Source organism: Rhincodon typus, chromosome 14, assembly GCF_021869965.1.
Source record: "Rhincodon typus isolate 14 chromosome 14, sRhiTyp1.1, whole genome shotgun sequence".
Classification (NCBI taxonomy): Eukaryota; Metazoa; Chordata; class Chondrichthyes; order Orectolobiformes; family Rhincodontidae; genus Rhincodon; species Rhincodon typus.
Genome location: NC_063345.1, coordinates 12,724,549 through 12,749,181, shown reverse-complemented (window position 1 = coordinate 12,749,181; position 24,633 = coordinate 12,724,549). Strand labels below are relative to the sequence as shown.

Below are 24,633 nucleotides of genomic sequence, written 5' to 3'. Positions count from 1 at the left end.
ATAAGTGGTCACTTCAGACCCTCAACTCTTCGCTTCTCTGGTCATGCGCCGAGAAAAGTGGTTAGTTTCTGAGCTGAGAAAACCATTGCCCAGTTGGGGTGTGGGGAGCCTACAGTCTTGGGGGCAAACACAGGCAAGAATGCAGCCTCTGAAAATCATCCTTGCCCTCACCTCTGATTCCCCTCTCCCCAGGACACTTCTTACCCTCCTTCACCCATCATGTGCATAATCCCCAAGAAGCAGGACTGGAGTTTAGGATCTAGATGCAGCTGGCCTCTGTCTGGGACAGATGCAATCAAAGAAGTCCTACAGTGTGGAAACAGGCCCTTCAGCCCAACAAGTCCACACTGAACCTCAGAGCATCCCACCCAGACCCGTCCCCTTGTAACCCACCTAATCTACACATCCCTGAACACTATAGGCAATTTAGCATGGCCAATCCACCTAACCTGCACATCTTTGGACTATGGGAGGTAACCAGAGCACCCGGAGGAAACCCACACAGACAGTGGGAGAATGTGCAAACTCCACACAGACAGTCGCCTGAGGCTGGAATTGAACCCAGGTCCCTGGTGGCTAACCACTGTGCCACCGTGCCGCTCCACTGGTGCTGAATCCTGTGGTTTGCCATGAAACTGATCAACGCGCGTCAACTCTTACAAGCGAGCCGAATGGCAGGCAGTCGGATGAATTACGTCAGTAATGGGGGTAGCACGTTAGTTGCCACCAGAGATGCTCAGCCCTGCACGTTTTTCTTAAACAGAAACCGGAAAAAAATCTGTCCAATGATTAGGAGCACTGCCCACACTTTAAAAAAAAATCTGATAGTTGGCTAAAAGCTATATGTGCAATTTTGAGGCCTGAGTAATAAAAACATGAATATTATCTAGGGACCAAAAGCATAAGTGTGGCTAAAATGAGCAAGCTGTTCCTGCTAAGTGTACCACAAGGGAAAAGCCAAGTGCCATTAATATCCTACCCACTTTGTCCTATTTTGTGTCAAACTGTGGGATTTGATATGTTTTGTCTTGCTATCATAATGCAGGAAATGAAGGATAATGGTAGGATTATCCTAACACCATTCAGCAGAAGCTTGATTCAAAGGATTCTGGTTCTAATTGAAGATATTTGGAATATCAGGGAATGTTAGGGCAGTGATAACCCTTTTGCTTTATTTGTTCATTGGATATGGGCGTCGCTTTATTGCCCACACGAATTTAAGCATCCAGTTAAGAGTGAACAGCATTGTTGTGGGCTCTGGAGTCACATGTAGTTCAGACCAGATAAAAGGACATTTGCAAACCAGTTAGGTTTTTAACAACAATCCAAAAGTGGTTGTCAATACAACGTGGAGCTGGAGGAACAAAGCAGGTCAGGCATCACAGGAACAGGAAAGTCAACATTTCGGTACATGGTTGCAAGTAGACGACTTTAAATTCCTGATTTTTTTCTTTTGAGTATTGATTTATAAGTTCACCATCTGTCATGCTGGGATTCAGACCCACATCCTTGGAACATTAGTCTGGGGTTCAGGGGTTCTATCCTGTGTCACCGCCACTAGGCCACCATCTCCCCAGGGAAGACTTATTTTATAATCTCGCCATCCAAGAAAATAAACGACTGTTGGCTGTGGGGACGATCCCTATCACAGCTAGTCAGCCAGATTCCATGAATCTGAATGCTCATGTTGTCATCATCATTAGAAGCAGTCTGCAGTGTCTGTAGCACTGGAATGTTTGTCTCATTAATCAAGCTACTCCGCTTTAAGCGAGGATGGTTGTTAGAGCACCAGACGGGTGCTGGAGGACGGTATAAGAATAACTAAGGATGGGAAGTGACATAGAGGCTTAAAGTGACCGATGCTGGATAGACTCCAAATGATACATTTGATGCTGAAGGGAACTACACCTCCAGAAATGAAGCACATTTGCTTCTGCCATGTGTGGCTGAACTGAATGCCCAAGTGTGTTCTAGATGGTGGACACACTGGATTTGTTTCCTGGTTCTTGTTAAATTATTTTTCCGCAAACCTAGGATGCTGACTCCCTGGAGTGACCTTGGCTGCAGATGAGCAAACTTGCTGTTGGCAGCTGCATTAAACTCCTCCCGAATCATTTCTGCTGAGCCCTTCTGAGCTTCATCTTAAAGCAACATTTTGCTGCTGACTTGGCCGAAGGGAATGCCATGAGGTTAATCAGAAATGAAGAATTCTGTGTTTAACTAGGGTTCCTCACAGTTCAGCAATGTGGTTGTGCTTGAGCTGCAGCAGTATTTTGGCATCAACTATGGATATGAATGGGGCAGGATATGGCTCAGTCAATATGAAAGAGGGAGTGCTTTGAATATCCATCGTTCCAACAGCTGCGCAAATCCTGCATTTCAATAAACCAGGAGCCATTAAAAATAAATCAACTGTTTCATGAAGTCTCATGCCACCCAGCGAAACTATTGCCAATGTGCAGGACAACGGGATAGACACTGGGATCATCAGCTTGGACTCAGAGAAGGACTTTGACAGAATATTGTAAAGATACATGATGGATGGACACTCCACAATGGACTTTGGGGTGGAAATCTGCAACTGGGGACAACTGGTCTGCACAGTAGCTATCAGAAAGTGTCCCAATTAAATCCAGAGTCAGACAGAGCTGTCCTCTCTCCCTTCTGTCCTGTTACGTATTGTACAGATCCCTTGGCTGAATCCATCAAGGAGGATGACAGTATTAGAGGGGTGACTTGTTGAGGGTGGGGGAGGCATTTAAAGAACAAAGAACAAAGAAAATTACAGCACAGGAACAGGCCCTTTGGCCCTCCAAGCCTGCGCTGATCCAGATCCTCTATCTAAACCTGTCGCCTATCTTCCAAGGATGTGTATCCCTCTGGTCCCTGCCCATTCACGTATCTGTCTAGATATATCTTGAATGATGCTATCGTGCCTGCCTCTACCACCTCCGCTGGCAACACGTTCCAGGCACATGATTTAATTCAGGTCAACGCTTCCCTGTACACGAACGAGCTCATCACATTCTGCTCAGATCCACTGTGTAGGTTCGTGAGCATCTGCAATCTGGTGTGTAGGAATACACAGAGATTGGCACTAGGTAATAGATCCAGGGCAGGCTTGATGAGTTACATGGGGCATCCTTCAGTGCTGTAATGATCCTGCGATACAGTTTGAACTGGCCTTGGGAACCAAGGTAAAAACCAAGAGACAAAACTGAAGCCATGTTCTGTGGGAATGAGGCCCACTAATCCTTTTTCCCCTTCACTGTCAGGTCAGATTACCTGAAGGTGCTGGGTATATGGTTCCAAGGTATCACACTGTGCATTTAATAAGGGGAAGAAATGAGTAGCTGTGGTCAGGCCTGGCTCATTCCTCACTCCTGCACTGTGGTAATCAATGACTCGTATCATTATCCTTTGCAAGGTTGAAGATGGGTTGTGTACTTAGGGACATGATGTACAAACCTATGGATGAAAAGAGGTAAACAACGTAATCAACATCGTCTTCAACCTGATGACCAGCTGCATCAAAGATGTTCATCGACCTTCAGTCTGCAAGCACCAAGTGTCACAACTTGCTTTGGTTCCATCTATCCTCAGTGTTGTGGAGTACAGAGCTGGCCCTGGGAACATTCTAAAAACACCTTTGGCCACAGGTCCATTAGGTGGTGGTCAACATGTAATGTCCTTGAGGTCCTATGGGTGCGGGGTGGGGGAGGGGGTGCAAAAGGAGCTAGATTCATTGATTCATACAGAGCAGAAAAGGCCCTTCGGCCCATTGAGTCTGCAGTTTCATAATACCATTAAAAGTGTGCTAATCCCGATTCCTTGCATGGTAGATCCTGTTTGATGGTACCAGAACAGACTGTCAATGTCATTTGATAGAATGCTCCATCACCAACACTTACCAACAGGTACTAATGTATGGTTGGTGATGAGCTAAGGGCAATAACACTGTTTTTAATTAGGTTTGATTTCTTACGATTAACTTCTTAAGTGCCTTAAACGCAGTTCAAAGGAATGCAAGCTCAGTCTGTGTAACAGACAGTCATTTTGAACTTGGTGTCATGAAGGACTGATTGACAGCTCAATGTGGTGGTGCTGCAGACTGCAGAATTATTTCTCTGTCGCTGTGCTGCTCTACACTGTATTCAACGGGACTATCTGGAGGAACTGTTCCTTCAAACGAAAGGAAACAACTAGCACACAGTGGCTGTTTACTAAGCAGTAGCCTGAGCAGCAGATTCAATTGATGCCATGATGTCTGAAAATGTTCAGGATCACATTAGTAGCAGTATTCTCTTCTTGCATCACCAATCAGGGGAAAGTGGAACATTTAGGGTGATATCAAATATTTGCTGTTGAGAATCTTCTCACCTTTTATCTCTACTGGTATGTTTTATGGGATTCAGGCATAAGACAAAGACAAAAAAGAGCAGAAATAGGCCATTCAGCCCATTGAGTGTGCTCCATCATTCAATGAGATCATGGCTGATCTGATAATCCTCATCTCCACTTTCCTGCCTTTTCCCCATAACCCTTGATCCTTAAGACTGATTTTTATCTTGCATATAATGACCTAATGTCAACAGTCCTCTGCAGTAAAAAATTTCACAGATTCACAACCCTCAGAATAAAAGCCTCATCACCTGGATCTTAAATGTGTGATCCCTGATTTGGAGATGAGGACCTCTGGTCGTAGGCTCTCCCGCAAGGGGAAGCAACATTTTTGCATCTACCCTGTGAAGTCTTCTAAGAATCTTGTATGTTTCAATAAGGTCATCTTTCATTCTTGTACATTTTAATGAGTGTAGGCCCAAACTACCCATTTCTCCTCAGTGCTGAAAAATTTCAATACGTGTTGTCCAATAGAGCACCAGCTGTGTTTCCTTTTAAAAAATTCAAAGATTCCATTTTAGCGCGGGTGTGCACGCACACACACACACACACACACACGCGCGCATACACACGCGCACACACACGCGCGCATACACACGCGCACACACACGTGCGCATACACACACACACACACGCACACACACGCGCGCATACACACACACGCGCATACACACACACACACGCGCACACACACGCACACACACACGCACGCACACACACTCTCTCTCAATTCAAGAAACTTACGTGGCTTTGTAGTGATGTCATCAGACAGAGCATCAAAGAGATCAAATTCATCACTATCACCTAAAACTAAAACAAAATGTGAAATATCAGATGCATGTTGCAAGTAATGTATCAAGTCTACTTTTGGCTAATTGCTGTTTTCAAGGCAATGAGTGAGAACATTCTGTCAATGAAAGCTGTTTTCCATTGCATGCTCAAGGTGAGGTATGTCAGTACCTCAGACAGAAAAGACTTATTTAAAAGGCATCTTCTTCAAGTTGGTGTCAAACACGAGCGGCTAATGTTACATGACAATGTCCTTCCATTTAAGTTTGACTTTCAATTTTGATTTTAAAACTCTTTTGAAAGTTTGCAGATACCGTAGCCTTTCCTCCCAAACTAAGCAGTAATGGACAATTTCACTATCATGTCAAAAGAAAAGACCAGCCTTGTGTGAACCAAGTCATTACTAGCATTTTTCAACAATGTCCAAAAGTGCCTACTGCCAGCATTGACATTCTGTGTCTTGTACACATGTAGCTTGAGAAGTAAGCATGGATGTTAATCTTGTCAAGATGATTGACCTTTGTTTTGAAAAACAATTCTTCCAAGCAATGGTCTGACTTATTACTCAAATGCAAAACACTGCGGATGCTGGAAATCTGAGAAAATAACAAACAACAGGGAATGCTGGAGAAACTCAGCAGGACTGGAAGCATTTGTGGATACAGATACAGAGTTAACGTTTCAAATTCAGTATGACTCTTCTTCAGACTGAAAGGAGGTGGAAAATGGTGGTTTATGTGTAGTTGAGATTCAGAGAGGGGAAGCAACTGGAATGGATTGTTTGTGACGGTGCACAGAGCAAAACACAAAAGGAATGATGATGATGGTAAAGGAGTAGTAGAGATGTCAAATAGGTGTAAGTGAAGGTGGGAGAAAGAAAAGGGGCCCAACTCTGCTGAAAGAAAAGTTAACAAGACACAAAGAAGTCACAGCTAGGGAAGTGTAAGGGTATGGAAATTTTTGAACTGAATTTTGAGTCCTAGAAGCTGTTATGCTCCTAAATAGAAAATGAGATGCTGTTCCTTCAGCTTGCATTGAGCTTCGATGGATCACTGTAGCAGGCCCAGAATGGAAATGTTAACATGGGAGCAAGGGGGTTTATTGAAATGGTAAGCAACTGGAAGACTAGGGTGAGACCTATGGGCAGGCGGGAAGCGTTCCATGAAGTGGTCACCAAGTCTGTATTTGGGCTCATCAATGTAAAGGAAACCACATTGTCAGCAGCGAGTACAGTAGACTAGAGAATGAGCTACAAGTAAAATGCTGCCTCACCTAGAAGATGTGTTTGGAAAGAGAGGCATGGATAGGGTGAACAGCCGAGAGCTTTTTCTCAGGGTAGGGAAATCCAAAATTAGAAGGTATAGGTTTAAGGTGATGGGGGAAAAGATATAAAAAGGGACCTAAGGGGCAACTTTTTCACGAAGCAGGTAGCACATGTATGGAATGAACTGCCAGATGAAGTAGTGGAGGCGGGTACAATCACAACATTTAAAAGGCATCTGGATGGGTACATGAATAGAAAGGGTTAAGGGACATGGGCCAAATGGAACTAGATTAATTTTGGATATCTGGTTGGTATGTATGAGTTGGACCAAAGAGTCTGTTTCTGTCCTGTATAACTCTACGACTCTATGTGACAACAATAAATCAAATCGATATCCCCAGCGCATTGAGTCAGATCTCTGAATTACTTGTTCAGTATGTGTTACACATGCATTGACTTTCTGAGCTACAGTATAAAATCAATGTTCAATCAGTCCTAATGGCCCACAGTAGAATAAAATATAATCACAAAAGAGTGGAACGTACAGTGTTTGTGAGACTAAGCACATTTACATGCTGCAGTTGGATGGTTAATCTTACAGGGTTGGGTTACCAGCAAAGCTAGTCACAATCAAATTTCTCGCCATCAGCTTCTGATGTGCCATGCCTTTCTCCTTGCTAGTCTAAATAAAGGCCCCTTTGCATCCTCTGTAACCTCTGAGTTGTGAAGACAGTGCCTCTGGTAGGCTACTACTGCCATCTCTTGAGCCACCAGCAGGAGGCATGTTTGCAGCAAAGAAGGCTGGCAATCTCAGCAAAAATTAAAACTACAGCGTCAGAAGTGTGTCTTAAAAAATGAAAGTAAAGCTGCCTCTACACCGTCCCCATTAATCACTCCCAGAACAAGTACAGCACGGGGTTAGAAGTCAGCATACTTCCGAGACCACCTCACATTGTTATGATCTTGCCTTTATTTTGTTCAGGGGGTAAAATGTTTTTTTCCTGCACCTCTCATGGAAGGATCTACTCATGTTAGCACACAGTCCCATCAGTAGTGAGTGTTCCAGCACCTCACTCGAGTGACCATTCTCTGTGAGTGTGAATCTAATCAGCCAGTTATCAGAAGGCTTCTTGGGGCTGAGTACAATCTGTTCTCTCCAGACATCCACACTTGTACTTTCGAGCTAAGGAGATATCCAGCAGCTAGATGCTGGGTTCTGTTTCTCCTTCCCAGCATGGGAACCCTATTATAGCTGACTGTACATTTTACCCCAGCACAGATGAGCTAGTGAGGCATAGGCTACGTAAATCTTTGCAGAACCTCTCCTGAATGTGACCAACTCAAATATACATCTTAAATTTACAGGAAGAGGTTGCACAGTCGAGCCACTAGCCCTTGGCAGGAGGAGTACGTACAACCTCCACTGTTATCATAGAGACTGGGCACAGTGAGCCACAGTGCGAAAATAGGGCAGACAGCCAAGTCTGTGAACTATGATCTCACAGCTGGAAGGGTGCCAGCTCATTCTTTCGTTGGCTGCCTTGTATTTTATCAAATAGATAAATTGTAAGTCTGTGACATATCTATAATTCATACATCCCATCATTCCTTGCATTATCCAAAACTGCAAATTTATGGTGGTTTGTATTTATAAAACTATGAAACTGACATTTCTCCTGCTAAAGATGTGAAATGGAATGGCTGCTTGATCTACACTTACTTTAATGAGACGTGCAGGCACATTTTCCAGCTGATCTTGTGCAGCAATCTCCCTCCTCCAAACCACCCACCCCCCCACCCCCACTCCACTATTACAATCCTTGGGAACAAGGACAGGGGAAAAAGGCAGAGTCTTAAATCCCATATTAAGCACTAGAGCTAGCACAGTCCCATACCATTGGGATTAGAGTGACAAGCTTTATCAAAGTTCATATCACAAAACAGAACTCTGGATGTCTTCGATAATTCAGGACTGGATGAAGAAGAGGAGTAGGGCTTTTAGCAAGTCCAAAGGGAACAATTCAGCCGTGGTCCTAGAGGAAAAGAGGAAGTGCAGGAGGGAACTTAAGAAAGCAATTAGAAGAGCAAAAAGAGGGCTTGAGAAAGGACTTCCAAACAAGATTAGGTAGAATCCTAAGATAACAAGGTGTAGAGCTGGATGAACACTGCAGGCCAAGCAGCATCAGAGGAGCAGGAAAGCTGACGTTTTGGGTCTGGACCCTTCTTCATAAATTAAAAGGAAAAGGTTAACCAGGGCAAGGGTAGGGCCCATTAGGGACCAAGGGGCAAACTGTGTGTGAAGCCACAGGATATTGGAAGAGTGTTGAATGAATACATCTCTTCAGTCTTCACTCTGGAACAGGAGAACATAGGTACGGAATTCAGGAAGAGAAACTGCGAGGAGCTTGCACAGTTTGACATAGGAAATAGAGAGGTATTGGAGGCTCTACCAGGCTTAAACACAAACAAAGCCCCCGCCCCAAGTGAACTTCATCCCTGGCTGCTGTGGAAGGTGAGATAGGAAATTGCAGGAGCTCTAACTCAAATTTTAAATTCCTCTCTGGCCATATGGGAAGTGTCAGAGAAGGATGGCTAATGTGGTTCCACTTTTTAAGATGGGCGGTAGAGATGAACCAGAAAATTACAAGCCGGTGAGTCTCATATCAGTGGTAGGGAAACCACTGGAAAAAATTCTGAAGAAGGGAATTAATACCCACTTGGAAATACATGGGTTAATTAGGGATAGTCAGCATGGCTTTGATGGAGGGAAGTCATGCCTAACAAATTCATTAGAATTTTTTGCAAGTGTGATTAAGTGTGTGAATGAGTGACGTTCGGTCAATGCGGTTGAAATGGAGTTTAGCAAAGCTTTTGACAAGGTCCCACATGGGAGACTGATTGAAGGTTAAAGCACATGGAATATAGAGGGAAACTTGGTGAGACGGATCAGAAACTGGCTCACTAATAGGTCACAAAGGGTAGTGGTAGAAGGCTGTTTGAATGACTGGAGGCCGGTGTCCAACAGTGTACCACAAGGAGCGGCACTGGGACCCGTATTGTTTGTTATATACATAAATGATATAGATGAAAAAGTGGGGGAATGTTAAGCAAATTTGCAGAAGACACCAAGAATGGTAGTGATTAATAGCAGAGGTTGTAGGTTACAGGAAAATATAGATGGGTTGGTCAGATGGGCAGACCAGTGGCAGATGGTTCTTAACCCTGATAACTCTTAGGTGATGCACTTTGGCGAGGGAGTATTTAATGAATGGCAGGACACTGGGTAGCTTAGAGGAACAGAGGGATTTTGAGTAATTATTCACAGAACCTTGAAGTCAGCAGAGCACATGAATAGAATAGTTAAGAAGGCATATGGGAACTTACTTTCATCAGTTGTGGCAAAGAGTATAACGGTGAGGAGGTAATATTGAAGTTGTACAAGCATTGGTCAGGCCGCAGCCGGAGTACTGTGTGCAGTTCTGGTCACCTCAATACAGGAAGAATGTAATATCACATTATGGGGTAAGGAGGAGGTTCACCAGGATATTGCCTGGGATGAAGAAACTGAGTTATACAGAGAGACTAAACAGGCTTGGATTATTTTCTTTAGAGCAAAGAAGATTGAGGGCAACATGATTGAGGTGTATAAGATTATGAGGGGTATGGGCAGGGCAAATAGAGAGCAGGTCAGGCAGCATCAGAGGAACAGAAAGTCGATGTTTCAGGTCAGGACCCTTCATCAGAACTGGGGAGGGGGGAGGGCAGCTGGGAAATAAATAGAGGACTCTCTCCCACTGCAACCCACTGGCAATCTCCTCCACCCTGAAGCTCTTTGACCACATACTGAGACAAACCCGTTATTACAATCACATATCCTTTCTCAGTACCTGTCTATCTGACACAATCTGTCCATCTTCTTCCCCACCCCTCCGCCCCACCCCTCCCACTGACCAATCCCCACTTCTCACTACCTGCATCCACCTATCACCATCCCACCTACTTTCCCCCAGCCCCACCTCTCCCCTCTCTATTTATTTCCCAGCTCCCTTCTCCCTCCCCAGTTCTGATGAAGAGTCCTGACCTGAAACGTTGACTTTCCTGCTCCTCTGATGCTGCCTGGCCTGCTGTGATCCTCCAGCTCCACACTGTATTTACTCTGACTCCAGCATCGGCAGTTCTTACTATCTCTGAATGGAGAGCAGCTGTTCCCTTGGTTGAGGGGTCAATCATGAGGGGGCATAGTTTCAGGATAAGGGGCAGGAGATTCAGAAAGAATCTTTTTCACTCACTGGGTGGTGGGAATCTGGAATGGACTGCCTGGGAAAGAGGCTAGAAACCTTACAACCTTTAAACTTTTTATGGATGACTACTTCAAATATCACAACACTGAAGGATATTGGACAAGTGCAAGAAATTGGGATTAGCGCACTTCAACGGTAGTTATGTTGGTGCAGACATGATGGGCCGAAGGGCCTTTTCTGCACTGTACGAACCTACGAGTCTACGAAAATTTAGTCAGAAGTCAATATTAAATCTAACATGTGTTTCCCTAACAAAGAAGCGTTGACAGCACGTGCAGAGAAATTATACTGTTCCATTTGGTTTTGAATTAATAGAATCTTGTTCAGTTGTTGCAGGAATCTCCACACTCCATAGTTTCACGCTCCTTTTCTGGTTGCTTGTTCAGGTCTATCCTGACTGTGCTTGGTTCTGGTGTCCTGTTTCATCTAAAGACCACACATCCATCAGAAAACCTGCTTTAATATTTGCATCACCACTACCTGCTACCACCTTGAAAACTGCAAACCTACTGCAGCAGATGCCCTTTTGTACTGATGGCAGTTAGTATATCTTCAGGATGGGTTTCCACCCTTTAATATATAGGCAGCATTAAATTTTGATGTCTTACAGGATACACATAAACAGCTGAAGTGTGATTCATTGAAGGTATTCGAAATGTCAAAAAGGATTCAATAAGGTAGGAAACTATTTCCTCTAGGTGAGGTGGGGAAATCAGAATGAAGGGAACTAATTTTATAATTGGACTGAGGCTGTTTGAAAGATGAGCCAGCAACTATTTTCCCTGCGCAAAATGCGGTTGAAGATATCTGGAATTCTCTACCACAAAACTCTGTTAATAAATAATTTGGGTTTTCAAGACTAAGGTTACTGGAGTTTTATTGTGGGTGAGAGTAAGAAGGAATATGGAGCTATGCCAGGTAAATGGAAACACAATAGAAATCAGTCATAATCTACCTGAATGGTGAAACAGCTTGGAGCTGAATAGTTGACTTTTGTTCTTAAGTTGTGCTTTCCTGTCCTTGCCAACCATCAGAGCCTTCAGACTGCAAACTACACAAATCTCACCTCCTGCCCTTGCTTACAAGTCTTTTCCTGGTTTAGCTACCCAGAAACTTTGCAAATCACTGTAGTTCTTCAATGCATCTTCTATTCCAAATCCAATCACCCTGCTCGATTTATTTCTTCTGCTCTTACAGGCTTGGCATCGCTCAAAACCCTCAATGCGTGTTACTTCTCTGCTCTTTCCTTCAAATGTCTTACTAAAATTTATTCCTCTAACCATATAGTCAATCACCTCATGACCTCTCCCTGTTGCTATCATCTGCAAAATTTGACAATGGGCATTTGTTTGCAAAGATTTACAAGGAGGTTCCAGGGGCTTGAGCTACAGGGAGAGGCTGAATAGGCTGGGGCTATTTTCCGTGGAGCGTCAGAGACTGAGGGGTGATCTTATAGAAGTTTGCAAAATCTTGAGGGGCATGAATAGGGTGAATTGCCAAAGTCTTTTTCCCCGGGGGGGAGGGGTCCAAAACTACAGGGCTTAAGTTTAAGGTGAGAGGGGAAAGATTTAAAAAGGACCTAAGGGGCAATTTTTTTTCCACACAGAGGGTGGTGCATGTATGGAATGAACTGCCAGACGAAGTGGTGGAGGCTGGTACAGTTACAAGGCATCTAGATGGGCACATGAATAGGAAGGGTTTTGTGGGTTATGGGCCAAATGTTGTCAAATGAGACTAGATTGATTTAGGGTATCGGGTTGGCATGGATAAGTTGGACCGAAGGGTCTGTTTCCATGCTGTACAGCTCCATGACTCTGAGTAATTTCTGACTCATTTGAAGTGGGCAAGGTGTACACATCTTGTGTCATTTTATTTGAGGATGTCATCACTTCAGGATGGGTTTCTAGTGACAAGCAGCCTTTAGTATACAGACAGCATTAAATTTTGGTGTTTACGCAAACTGAATCATCTCATGTACCTATGGATATAAAGTACTGTTGGACACAGCATATAACACTTAGAAGCATCCTTCAGTCCCAGGATCTCAAGAGGGAATAATATACTTAGATGTTCAATGTGTGCAAGTACATTATGGATTGAAATACTCAGTCCCTGTAATTAATTGGATACAATTTCCAATGCATCTATTACATGGGCAGCTATCCAGCTCTGGAAGATTTCCCAGTTATGTTCCATCACACAAAACCAAACTAATGACCAATTAATCATGGCATAAAGTATTAGAGTCATCAATGGTACCATTAAGTGACAACTCCTCTACACTCAAATTTCAAATCATTCCGGAACCACTAAACTCTAGATCTCACTGTAACCTTGATCTAGACATGGAGACAAGAGGTGTACGGCAGTGATATATTGAATGTCACTACCCTCATCATCATAGCAACGTTCAACAGTGAACAGTGTCACTGGAGTTTATCAGTAATCATGTCAAGGCCAAGCTTTTGTGCATGATACTTTTTGGCCAGCAATTGAATGTTCATTCTGTATTCACTGCACCACACAGACCAAATCTGCTGGCTTAACAAGTTCCGTTTTGTGATGTTGTGTTAAAACTTTTTCAATCTAGTATTATTTAAAAGTGATACAAATCACAGGATCTTCTGATGTTTATGGAAGCATTAGGAAACGTTTACATAAGACGCAGTTTGAAGTGCTGGCAGGGTTAAGATTATCCTACCTAGCCTGTAATAAATACTTAACTGTCACTTTATAAGTGATGGTAGAATGAATTGAGGGAAGAGAACTTGAATATATACAGCGCCTTTCACAACACACTGGATGCCTAAAGCGCATTAAATACCAATTAAGCACTTTGTGAAATAAAGGCTAAAGTAAAGTTGCCATAGTCTTCCTAGACCTTAAGACTGTTCTCTCAATAAAGAGACACAACTGGTGATTGTTTAACCTGAGGGTCACCACACCTCAGTGAGGGAAGAGGTTAAGATGGAGAGTCCTCCTTCATGGTTAACCTCAGCCAGTGTGCGACCATAAAACATAGGAGCCGAATTAAGCCATTCAGCCTGTCAAGTCTGCTCCACCATTCAATCACGGCTGATGTTTCTCAACCCCATTATCCTTTCCGCTCCCTGTAACCCTTGATCCTCTTAATAATCAAGAACCTCTTGTCTAAAATACACTCAATGACTTGGCCTCCACAGCCCTCTGTGGCAATGAGTTCCACAGATTCACCACCCTCTGGTTGAAGAAATTCCTCCTCATCCTCAGTTCTAAAGGGTCGTCCCTTCATTCCAAGACTGTGCCCTCAGGTCCTAGTCTCTCCTGCTAGTGGAAATATCATCTTTATGTCCATTAGTTTCAATCAGATCCCACCTCAACCATCTAAACTCCAAGTACAGACCTAGAGTCCTCAACAGTCCTCATATGACAAGAATTGAACCCATACTATTGGCATCACTTTCCATCGCAAACCAGCTGTCCAGCCGAGAGAGCTAATTGGCCGTCACTTTTGGAATACAGTCACTATTGTAACATAAAGAAACGTACCAACTTATGTTTTGTGTTCAGTTTCTGGATTGGGACCTGAATTTGCACCCTCCTAGTTTAAAGGCAAGGACGCTACCAACTCAGCCATGGTTATCGCGAAGACAATAGCTCTAAATTTTCTCTGAGCTGCAGCAGCTACCACAACACTTTGGATCACAAACATTTTAACGACATTGCCCCTGAGGGGTGTAATGGATACAGTTTGGTGTGGTAATGACTGTTGCTTTTGTAAAGATGACTCCTTTGCTCGGGAAAGCAATTGATTGTGGTTTTTTCTCTCTCTAATTCGTTCAGTCAATGATCTAAAACACAGCTGTGGCACACCCTGATCAACAGGATCAAATTGTAATGATCTTTTCAATTAAACACACGAAGAGTTTTGAGATGCTTCCTGCATCCAATGAACAGTAAAAATGCAATCTGGTATAGTTTTAACTCAATTGCGTCATCTGAATTTCTGTTACTGATCTTCTGGATGCTATAGAGCCCTTGAAGCTTCAGAACAAAAGGGACCTGTTCAGCAAGTAATGTCTGTGCTAGCTCTCTTAATGGGCTATCAATTGAAGTCCCATTTTCATACCCTTTAGCTACATCCTTGATGTGTTCAAACGTTGCTCTCCTTTTAAAAAGTTTCAATGCGTAGGCCTCAACAGGCATTCAAGCAAAACCTCCTATGGCTTAATAATTACACTGAGGAGGTGGACATGGGAGGAGGAGAAGGAGGAGAACGTAAAGATGGAATCCCTTACAATCCTACATAAAACTTCTCCGATTAACTGTAAATTTATATCTCTTGCCTTGATCACAGCAAAATCTGGATTACCAATTTAAAATGTCTTCATCTGATTTTAATGCAAAGATCTTCTTGAACTGAAATGGTTTCAGACAAAAACATTGATTTCAAAATTGCCACTAGTTGAGCCAAGCTTCATGCAATCATCAATATACAATTTGGTCTGAATTGAAATTAATGTGTTATCAAAGAGACTGAAACTAGATAACCAGATCTTTCTCTCCTGTTTGATTATATCTTATGGAAAGTTTGCTCATTGGAGATACAAATAACATCAGCAAGTAACCATCTTGAAGACAAGGAACTCTGATCTTGGAATGCACAAACCAGCTGTATTTCAGAGGGCTACTTTCGGGCAAAGCAAAGTGAGATTGATTTGTAACTGGAACTGGAGCAGGCTCTTTCTTCCTATTCTCTTTTCACCTCTCAAAGCACAAGGTGATGACTCAAACTGAAGACAAACATCTGAACACCAAGGATGCAAAGATATCTGCAATATTCTTAGCTGTCATTGATCTACGCTGCTAACAAGCTGTTGAAATCTGTGCATTTGTGTATTTGATTTCACGTCTTTACTTTTCAAGATTAACAAGTAACAAAATAACTCTTCCTTTCACCCAAGAAAACCTTGTGGTTGGTTCCTTATTTTTTCTAGTGAACTAGTTTACTATATTTTATCGAAGAGAGGAACAGCTGCACACTAAAATGATCATGAAATCTTTGATGGATCCAACCTAGGAGGAAGAATAGGAATTGAATCATCCCTCCTCGAGATGGTAACTGGAGATGATAACTTTGTGTAGAGATTGACAGAGGAAAAAAATATCACCCCTATACACTGCTTCAAAGCCTTTTGAATTTTGTAGAATTCAACTTGATCCCCTGTAATGTTCTCTGCCCTTAAATGCAGTGTTGGTTGTTTTTCTCCTTAAAAAGTAGTAAATAAATCCTCTCGCTTCTGATATCCTAGAAGGCAAAAGACGGAAAATTACAGGCCGATTAGCCTAACCTCAGTTGTGGGTAAGATTTTGGAGTCCATTGTAAAGGATGAGATTTCTGAATATTTGGAAGTGTGTGGTAAAGTAGAGCAAAGTCAGCATGGTTTCATGAAGGGGAAGTCATGCCTGACAAATTTGCTAGAATCCTTTGAGGAAGTAACGAGCAGGGTAGGCCAAGGACAGCCAATGGATGTTATCTACCTGGACTTCAAGAAGGCCTTTGACAAGGTGCCACACAGGAGGCTGCTGAGTAAGATAAAGGCCCATGGTGTTAGAGGCAAGGTGCTAGCATGGATAGAAGATTGGCTGTCTGGCAGAAAGCAGACAGTGGGGATAAAGGGGTCTTTCTCAGGATGGCAGCCGGTGACAAGTGGTGTTCCACAAGGGTCAGTGCTGGGACCACAACTTTTCACTTTATACATTAATGATCTCGATGAAGGAACTGTGGGCATTCTGGCTAAGTTTTCGGATGATACAAAGATAGGTGGAGGGACAGGTAGTATTGAGGAGGTGGCGAGGCTGCAGAAGGACTTGGACAAGTTAGGAGAGTGGGCAAAGAAGTGGCAGATGGAGTACAACGTGAGAAAGTGTGAGGTCATGCACTTTGGTAAAGAAGAATAAAAGCATGGACTATTTTCTAAATGAGGAGAAAATTCAGATGTCAGAAGTGCAAAGAGACTTGGGGGTTCTAGTCCAGGATCCTCTCAAGGTACACTTGCAGGTTGAGTCAGTAGTCAGGAAGGCAAATGCAATGTTGGCATTTATTTTAAGAGGACTTGAATATAAAAGCAGGGATGTACTACTGAGGTTTTATAAGGCTCTGGTCAGGCCACATTTGGAGTATTGTGTGCTGTTTTTGGCCCCATATCTCAGGAAGGATGTACTGGCACTGGAGCGGGTTCAGAGGAGGTTCACGAGAATGGTCCCAGGAATGGAAGGCTTAACATATGAGTAACATTTGAGGACTCTGGGACTATACTTATTGGAGTTTAGAAGGATGAAGGGGGATCTAATTGAAACTTATTGAACACTGAATGGCCTGAACAGAGTGGATGTTGGGAAGATGCTTCCATTGGTAGGAGAGACTAGGATCCGAGGGCACAGCCTTAGAGTAAAGGGAAGATCCTTTTGAACGGAGATAAGGAGAAACTTCTTCAGCCAGAGAATGGTGAATCTATGGAATTCACTGCCACAGAAGGCTGTGGAGGCCAGGTCATTGAGTACATTTAAGACGGAGATAGATAGGTCCTTGATTATCAAGGGGATCAAGGGTTACGGGGAGAAAGCAGGAGAATGGGGTTGAGGAACTTATCAGCCATGATTGAATGGCGGAGCAGATTCGATGGGCTGAATGGCCTAATTTCACTCCTATGTCTTATGGTCTTGTGGTCTTAATAATGCTTTACCAGGATAATACACAAAATCAAAGTCGATGAAAAATGCAGTTGTTCCCTTAAATTGGACCATTATTATAATGTAAGAAAATAGCATGCATTCACCACCCACCTAAAAAGTACCAGCTGGGCCCCAGCTACCATCAGTTCTGAGGAAGGGTCACCAGCCCCGAAACATTAACTCTGTTTTTTCCTTCACAGATGCTGCCACACTTGCTGAGCTTTTCCAGCAACTTCTGTTTTTGTTCCTGATTTATAGCATCCTCAGTTCTTTTGGTTTTTAAAAAGTATCAAATGTAGAATTCAGGGTAGCATCCCTGAAATCCTTCTCATGAATAAGAGGAAATTCGAATTTGTTTGGCAAGTAATTCATTAAACAAGTTAAATCCACAAGAAGGTTTCCAAAATTATTGATCAAATTGGCACTGTAATTGAAACCTACACAGACTCTAGTTTCTAAAAATGCAGGAAAACTGCTCCTAGTGTGAAAAGCCTGTGCACACAAATGGTAGATAATAAATCAACTGTCAATATTTTCTAATCAACCTGTTCTGAGATGTTATTACGCACCTCTGGAACAGGTGGGATTGTGAACCCAGGAATCCTGACTCAAAGGTAAAGGCACTACTGCTGCACCATATGAACCCATCAATGAGTGGTATACCACAGGTTACCATGGGACTCAGCAGTGGCCAGAATTGAGGAACTCAATGTGTCATTGTTCAATCAACTATCGTGCAGTTTGTTTATACTCCACATTAAATGGCAGAGCATTGATTACCTAAAATTTTAGCCAGCATCCTCCCAGCAAGATACTATCAGGACAACAATATCAACCTTCAGGGAGTAAGACAATTTATATTGTCAAGAATTTATATGCTGGGCCACAGACAGTCCAGTTCAGTACCTAAGATCCTACTGCTGTGAAAATCAGTGCTAATCTGCTCAAAACAAGAGAAGACTATAGGAAGCTGGTCACTTTGGAGCCTCTTGTACTGGAACTCCAAATTCTCAATCCATCAATGAATCATTGTAATTCACCATTGTCCACCACACTAGCACTCTCTCAATTCTGGCAAGTTACTCCCCTCAATAGAAGCCCGTTATTAAGGGAAACTTGGAGAAATTAAGTCTTTCTTCTTTCCAAAAAATGTGATGTTTCCACCACAGAAACCTGCAGTGGCTTAACCTCCTGGAGATAAAGGACAAACTGATCTCTGAGATTTAGTTTAATAGGAATAATTTGGGCCAGAGTTAACAGAGTTGTCATGGAAATGAATGTTGGGTGAATCTGTTTGAGGGGTCACAAAGGACAAGAGGAAAAAGTCTCAAAAAGTCCTGTAATAGCCTCTGGAAATTTAGCTAACAGTTTTTTTTTCAGAAAACAAAGTTTGTTCATAATAGGGTCTTCCAACAGTTGCATCTGATTCTGCACAATCTATTGCTACCTCACCAACTTGATAAAGTTGTCCCTTCCCTTTAATTCATTGATCTCAGTTATTGGTTCATTCACTCAACTTAACCTTGGTCTCAATTGTCAAATGACAACATTTAACTTGTATCTCAGTCTAATTGCTGCTGAAGTTGAACTGGTGCACCCTCATCTCTTGCTTTAGGCAGCAAACCATTTGGCCTCATCTTTAGCACTCAATAGAGTTGCCTGCAGCATCCAGAATGCCCTGGAGATGCAGTGTGCGCTTTTTAAATAGAGTTTCTTTCTGAGTTAAATCCTGCTGTCTGAACTTTGTCGTTGCCTGACAGTTTAGGGAAGTTGGAGAGAAAAATTTTCACTGAAAAATCCGGATAATCCTGATCAAATACAGCAATTTAGCATCTCTATACAATTCCACAACTTGTTGTGCATTTCCAGAGTGGAAGCTCCCTTAGTCATGTCAGAGGTTATTTTTGCACTGTAATTTGTCTCAGCTGTTAATAACTGAGCAGCACACCTGCCCTTTATTGGAATTATTCTGCAGCAATCCTTCTCACAGACCCGTTCTCTCTCACTTCATTCATACCGGTGGGAGTGGTGATTCTGTTAAACACTTCAGTACACACTTTCCTAACTGACTGGCTTAACTTCCTTCAATGATCAGACGTTCTTTACTACTGAACTGAAATATTTAGCTCTCTACACACTTCATTTTGTTTTAGATCCACTTCATCCCTCAATTATTCCAGCAAATCTGTTTCTACTTAAATGGCACAGCATCTGCTCGACATAAAAGAGAGCTGATAGAATTAAAAAGGGACACTTGATTCAATTACCTCTTACAAACTGGTTAATGAATATTTGGGCCGCTTCTTAAACATTCTTGTCAGATAGGAGTGTTTTTCTCCCAGTCAGAATTGTGGAGTTGAATTCTATTCCCTACTCTGTCATGAGACAGTTAGATGCTCATTCAGGGTTTAAGCTTATAGCCTCTTTGAATTGAACAAAGAACAAAGAACAAAGAAAATTACAGCACAGGAACAGGCCCTTCGGCCCTCCAAGCCTGTGCCCATCCAGATCCTCTATCTAAACCTATTTTCCAAGGATCTGTATCCCTCTGCTCCCTGCCCGTTCATGTATCTGTCTAGATACATCTTAAATGACGCTATCATGCCCGCCTCTACCACCTCCACTGGCAACGCATTCCAGGCACTCACCACCCTCTGCAAAAAGAACTTTCCACGCATATCTCCCTTAAACTTTTCCCCTCTCACCTTGAAATCGTGACCCCTAGTAACTGAGTCCCCCACTCTGGGAAAAAGCTTCTTGCTATCCACCCTGTCTATACCTCTCATGATTTTGTAGACCTCAATCAGGTCCCCCCTCAACCTCCGTCTTTCTAATGTAAATAATCCTAATCTACTCAACCTCTCTTCATAGCTAGCACCCTCCATACCAGGCAACATCCTGGTGAACCTCCTCTGCACCCTCTCCAAAGCATCCACATCCTTTTGGTAATGTGGCGACCAGAACTGTATGCAGTATTTCAAATGTGGTCGAACCAAAGTCCTATACAACTGCAACATGACCTGCCAACTCTTGTACTCAATACCCCGTCCGATGAATGAAAGCATGCTGTATGCCTTCTTGACCACTCTATCCACCTGCGTTGTCACCTTCAGGGTACAATAGACCTGAACACCCAGATCTCTCTGTGCATCAATTTTCCCCAGGGCTTTTCCATTTACCGTATAGTTTCCCCTTGAATTGGATCTTCCAAAATGCATCACCTCGCATTTGCCTGGATTGAACTCCATCTGCCATTTCTCTGCCCTAGTCTCCAATCTATCTATATTCTGCTGCATTCTCCAACAGTCCCCTTCACTATCTGCTACTCCACCAATCTTAGTGTCATCTGCAAACTTGCTAATCAGACCATCTATACCTTCCTCCAGATCATTTATGTATATCACAAACAACAGTGGTCCCAACACGGATCCCTGTGGAACACCACTGGTCACAGTTCTCCATTTTGAGAAACTTCCTTCCACTACAACTCTCTGTCTCCTGTTGCCCAAACAGTTCCCTATCCATCTAGCTAGGACACCCTGGACCCCATGCGACTTCACTTTCTCCATCAGCCTACCATGGGGAACCTTATCAAACGCCTTACTGAAGTCCATGTATATGACATCTACTGCCCTTCCCTCATCTATCAACTTTGTCACTTCCTCAAAGAATTCTATCAAGTTGGTAAGACATGACCTTCCCTGCACAAAACCATGCTGCCTATCACTAATAAGCCCATTTTCTTCCAAATGTAAATAGATCCTATCCCTCAGTATCTTCTCCAGCAGCTTCCCCACCACTGACGTCAGGCTCACCGGTCTATAATTACCTGGATTATCCTTGCTACCCTTCTTAAACAGGGGGACAACATTAGCAATTCTCCAGTCCTCCGGGACCTCACCCGTGCTCAAGGATGCTGCAAAGATATCTGTTAAGGTCCCAGCTATTTCCTCTCGCTTCCCTCAGTAACCTGGGATAGATCCCATCCGGACCTGGGGACTTGTCCACCCTAATGCCTTTTAGAACACCCAACACTTCCCCCCTCCTTATGCTGAATTGACCTAATCAAACATCTATCCCTAACCTCAACATCCGTCATGTCCCTCTCCTCAGTGAATACCGATGCAAAGTACTCATTAAGAATCTCACTCATTTTCTCTGACTCCTCGCATAACTTCCCTCCCTTGTCCTTGAGTGGGTGAACCCTTTCTCTCGTTACCCTCTTGCTCCTTATGTACGAATAAAAGGCTTTGGGATTTTCCTTAACTCTGTTTGCTAAAGATATTCCATGACCCCTTTTAGCCCTCTTAATTCCTCATTTCAGATTGGTCCTACTTTCCCGATATTCTTCCAAAGTTTTGTCTGTTTTCAGTCGCCTAGACCTTATGTATGCTTCCTTTTTCCTCTTTGCTAGTCTCACAATTTCACCTGTCATCCATGGTTCCCTAATCTTGCCCTTTCTATCCCTCATTTTCACAGGGACATGTCTGTCCTGCACTCTAATCAACCTCTCTTAAAAGCCTCCCACATATCAAATGTGGGTTTACCCTCAAACAGCTGCTTCCAATCCACATTCTCCAGCTCCTGTCAAATTTTACTATAGCTAGCCTTCCCCCAGTTCAGCACTCTTCCTTTAGGACCACTCTCGTCTTTGTCCATCAGTATTCTAAAACTTACGGAATTGTGATCACTATTCCCAAAGTAATCTCCAACTGAAACTTCAACCACCTGGCCAGGTTCATTCCCCAACACCAGGTCCAGTATGGCCCCTTCCCAAGTTGAACTATTTACATACTGCTCTAGAAAACCCTCCTGGATGCTCCTTACAAATTCTGCTCCATCTAAACCCCTAACACTAAGTGAATCCCAGTCAATGTTGGGAAAATTAAAATCTCCCATCACCACCAACCTGTTGCTCCTACATCTTTCCATAATCTGTCTACATATTTGTGCCTCTATCTCACGCTCGTTGTTGGGAGGCCTGTAGTACAGGACCAACATTGTTACCACACCCTTCCTATTTCTGAGCTCTGCCCATATTGCCTCATTGCTCGAGTTCTCCATAGTGCCCTCCTTCAGCACAGCTGTGATATCCTCTTTGACCAGTAATGCAACTCCTCCACCCCTTTTACCTCCCTCTCTATCCCACCTGAGGCATCCATATCCTGGGATATTTAGTTGCCAATCTTGCCCTTCCCTCAACCAAATCTCAGTAATAACAATGACATCATACTCCCAGGTACTAATCCAAGCCCTAAGTTCATCTGCCTTACCTACTACACTTCTCGCATTAAAACAATGTCCCTTTGCGTTCATCATCTGCTCTCTGTCTACTCTTCCCCTTAGTCACACTGACTTCATTATCTAGTTCCTTACAGGCTTTAGTTACTACCTCCTTACTGTCCACTAACCTCCTCATTTGGTTCCCATCCCCCTGCCACATTAGTTTAAACCCTCCCCAACAGCGTTAGCAAAAGCAGCCCCTCGGACATTGGTTCCAGTCCTGCCCAGGTGTAGACTGTCTGATTTGTAATAGTCCCACCTCCCCCAGAACTGGTCCCAATGTCCCAAAAATCTGAACCCCTCCCTCCTGCACCATCTCTGAAGCCACTCATTTATCCTGCCTATTCTTTCATTTCTACTCCGACCAGCACGTGGCACTGGTAGCAATCCTGAGATTACTACCTCAGAGGTCCTACTTTTTAACTTGGCTCCTAACTCCCTAAATTCTGCTTGTTGGACCTCATCCCGTTTTTTACCCAGATCATTGGTGCTTGTATGCACGACGACAGCTGGCTGTTCACCCTCCCCCTTCAGAATGTCCTGCAGTCGATCTGAGACATCCCTGACCCGTGCACCTGGGAGGCAACATACCATTTGGGCCCTAGCCATCTGGTTAAAAAGAACATTTTGGCAGTATTAAACAACCATTCCAAGTTCTCTGAAGTGCAATTGTGGGTCACTATTACTGGAGCCAGAAAAGTTGTGGATTCAATCCTCAGGTGTTGGGCTAATGTCCACTGAGGGAAAGGTACCTTGTTAGAAGTGTAGTCTCTCAGGTGACACATTTATACTAAAGTCCACTTTACTTATTCAGGCAAACAAAATATTACATGGCTGCATTTCAAAAAGATAAGAGAATGAATGTCTCTTCTTTCCAATCCGTCCACCAACATCGCTAACTATTAGGTTACATTTCTGAGACCTTACTTTGTCCAAAAAGTGACTCTACTTCAAAATGAATGAATTAATTCAGAAGTCCTTTGGGGCATTTGAAAAATGTTATATGAATCGAAACTCTCATTTCATTGGACTCTTGGGCCACAGGAGCCTAATCTACTTGGCAAGATTATCTACTGCACTATCCACAACCTTCACCTGTTCAATTGATCTATATTTTTACTACATTGATTCATTCAATTCTGACTCATTCTGTTGCTTGTGAACAGCATTTCTGCAATTTAACTATCGCCTATTCCACACCTAAGCACATATGACTCATTCTTTTCGTGCGTGCGCACGTGTTTGTTGTACTTATTTCTAAACTCTCCCATTTTTCCTTTCACATCCCACTTGTCTGTAATATCTTGCTGTTCTTCAGAAAGTTCTATACCGGTAAAGTACACCTTTGTTTCCCTCTCCACAGATGCTATTTCATTTTAGTGTCTCTTGCTGTGTTTTCCTCTGTATCAGCACAGAGCCCATGTTTTGTGCTTTTTTGCATCCATCCTCCCTAATCTGTGTGACCGACAACCAAGTTCCCAGCATGTGTGACATTGACTGACAAATGGCCACAGTGAAAAATGCATTGAACACTGGCACCATGGAAGCAACTTGACTCAACATTTTTAACCCCTTCATTTACAGCAGGTTCCTGCCTTTAGAAAAGGTCATGGTTATGACCAGAGGGAACCCATGCTCATGTTAAGATTAAAGGATGCAGCTGATCCCGTGTGCATTATCATTTGCTTATAAAAGGATATATAAACTATTAAGTGTCACATCAACTGTACAATTTCGTTAGATGTCCATCTACAAGCCTTTTATGTAGTAGCATATGATTAAAACTAGTCAGTTTTAAAAATTAGTTTCTGCAGGGCATTACAACATATACAGATATAGAAAATAGGAGGAGTAGGCCATTTGGCCCCTCAAGCCTACTCC

At 43.1% G+C, this 24,633-nt stretch overlaps 1 protein-coding gene across 5 annotated transcripts in view; it reads right to left on the bottom strand.

The window, feature by feature from the left end:
• cd99l2 (CD99 molecule-like 2) overlaps positions 1–24,633 on the bottom strand; it is a 210,779-nt gene that overhangs the window by 111,645 nt on the left and 74,501 nt on the right. For all 5 annotated transcript variants that reach the window (XM_048604905.1, XM_048604907.1, XM_048604908.1 and 2 more), the window contains exon 2: positions 5,146–5,211. In XM_048604905.1, the coding sequence (XP_048460862.1) occupies positions 5,146–5,211 (66 nt within the window). The remainder of the gene's footprint in view (positions 1–5,145; positions 5,212–24,633) is intronic.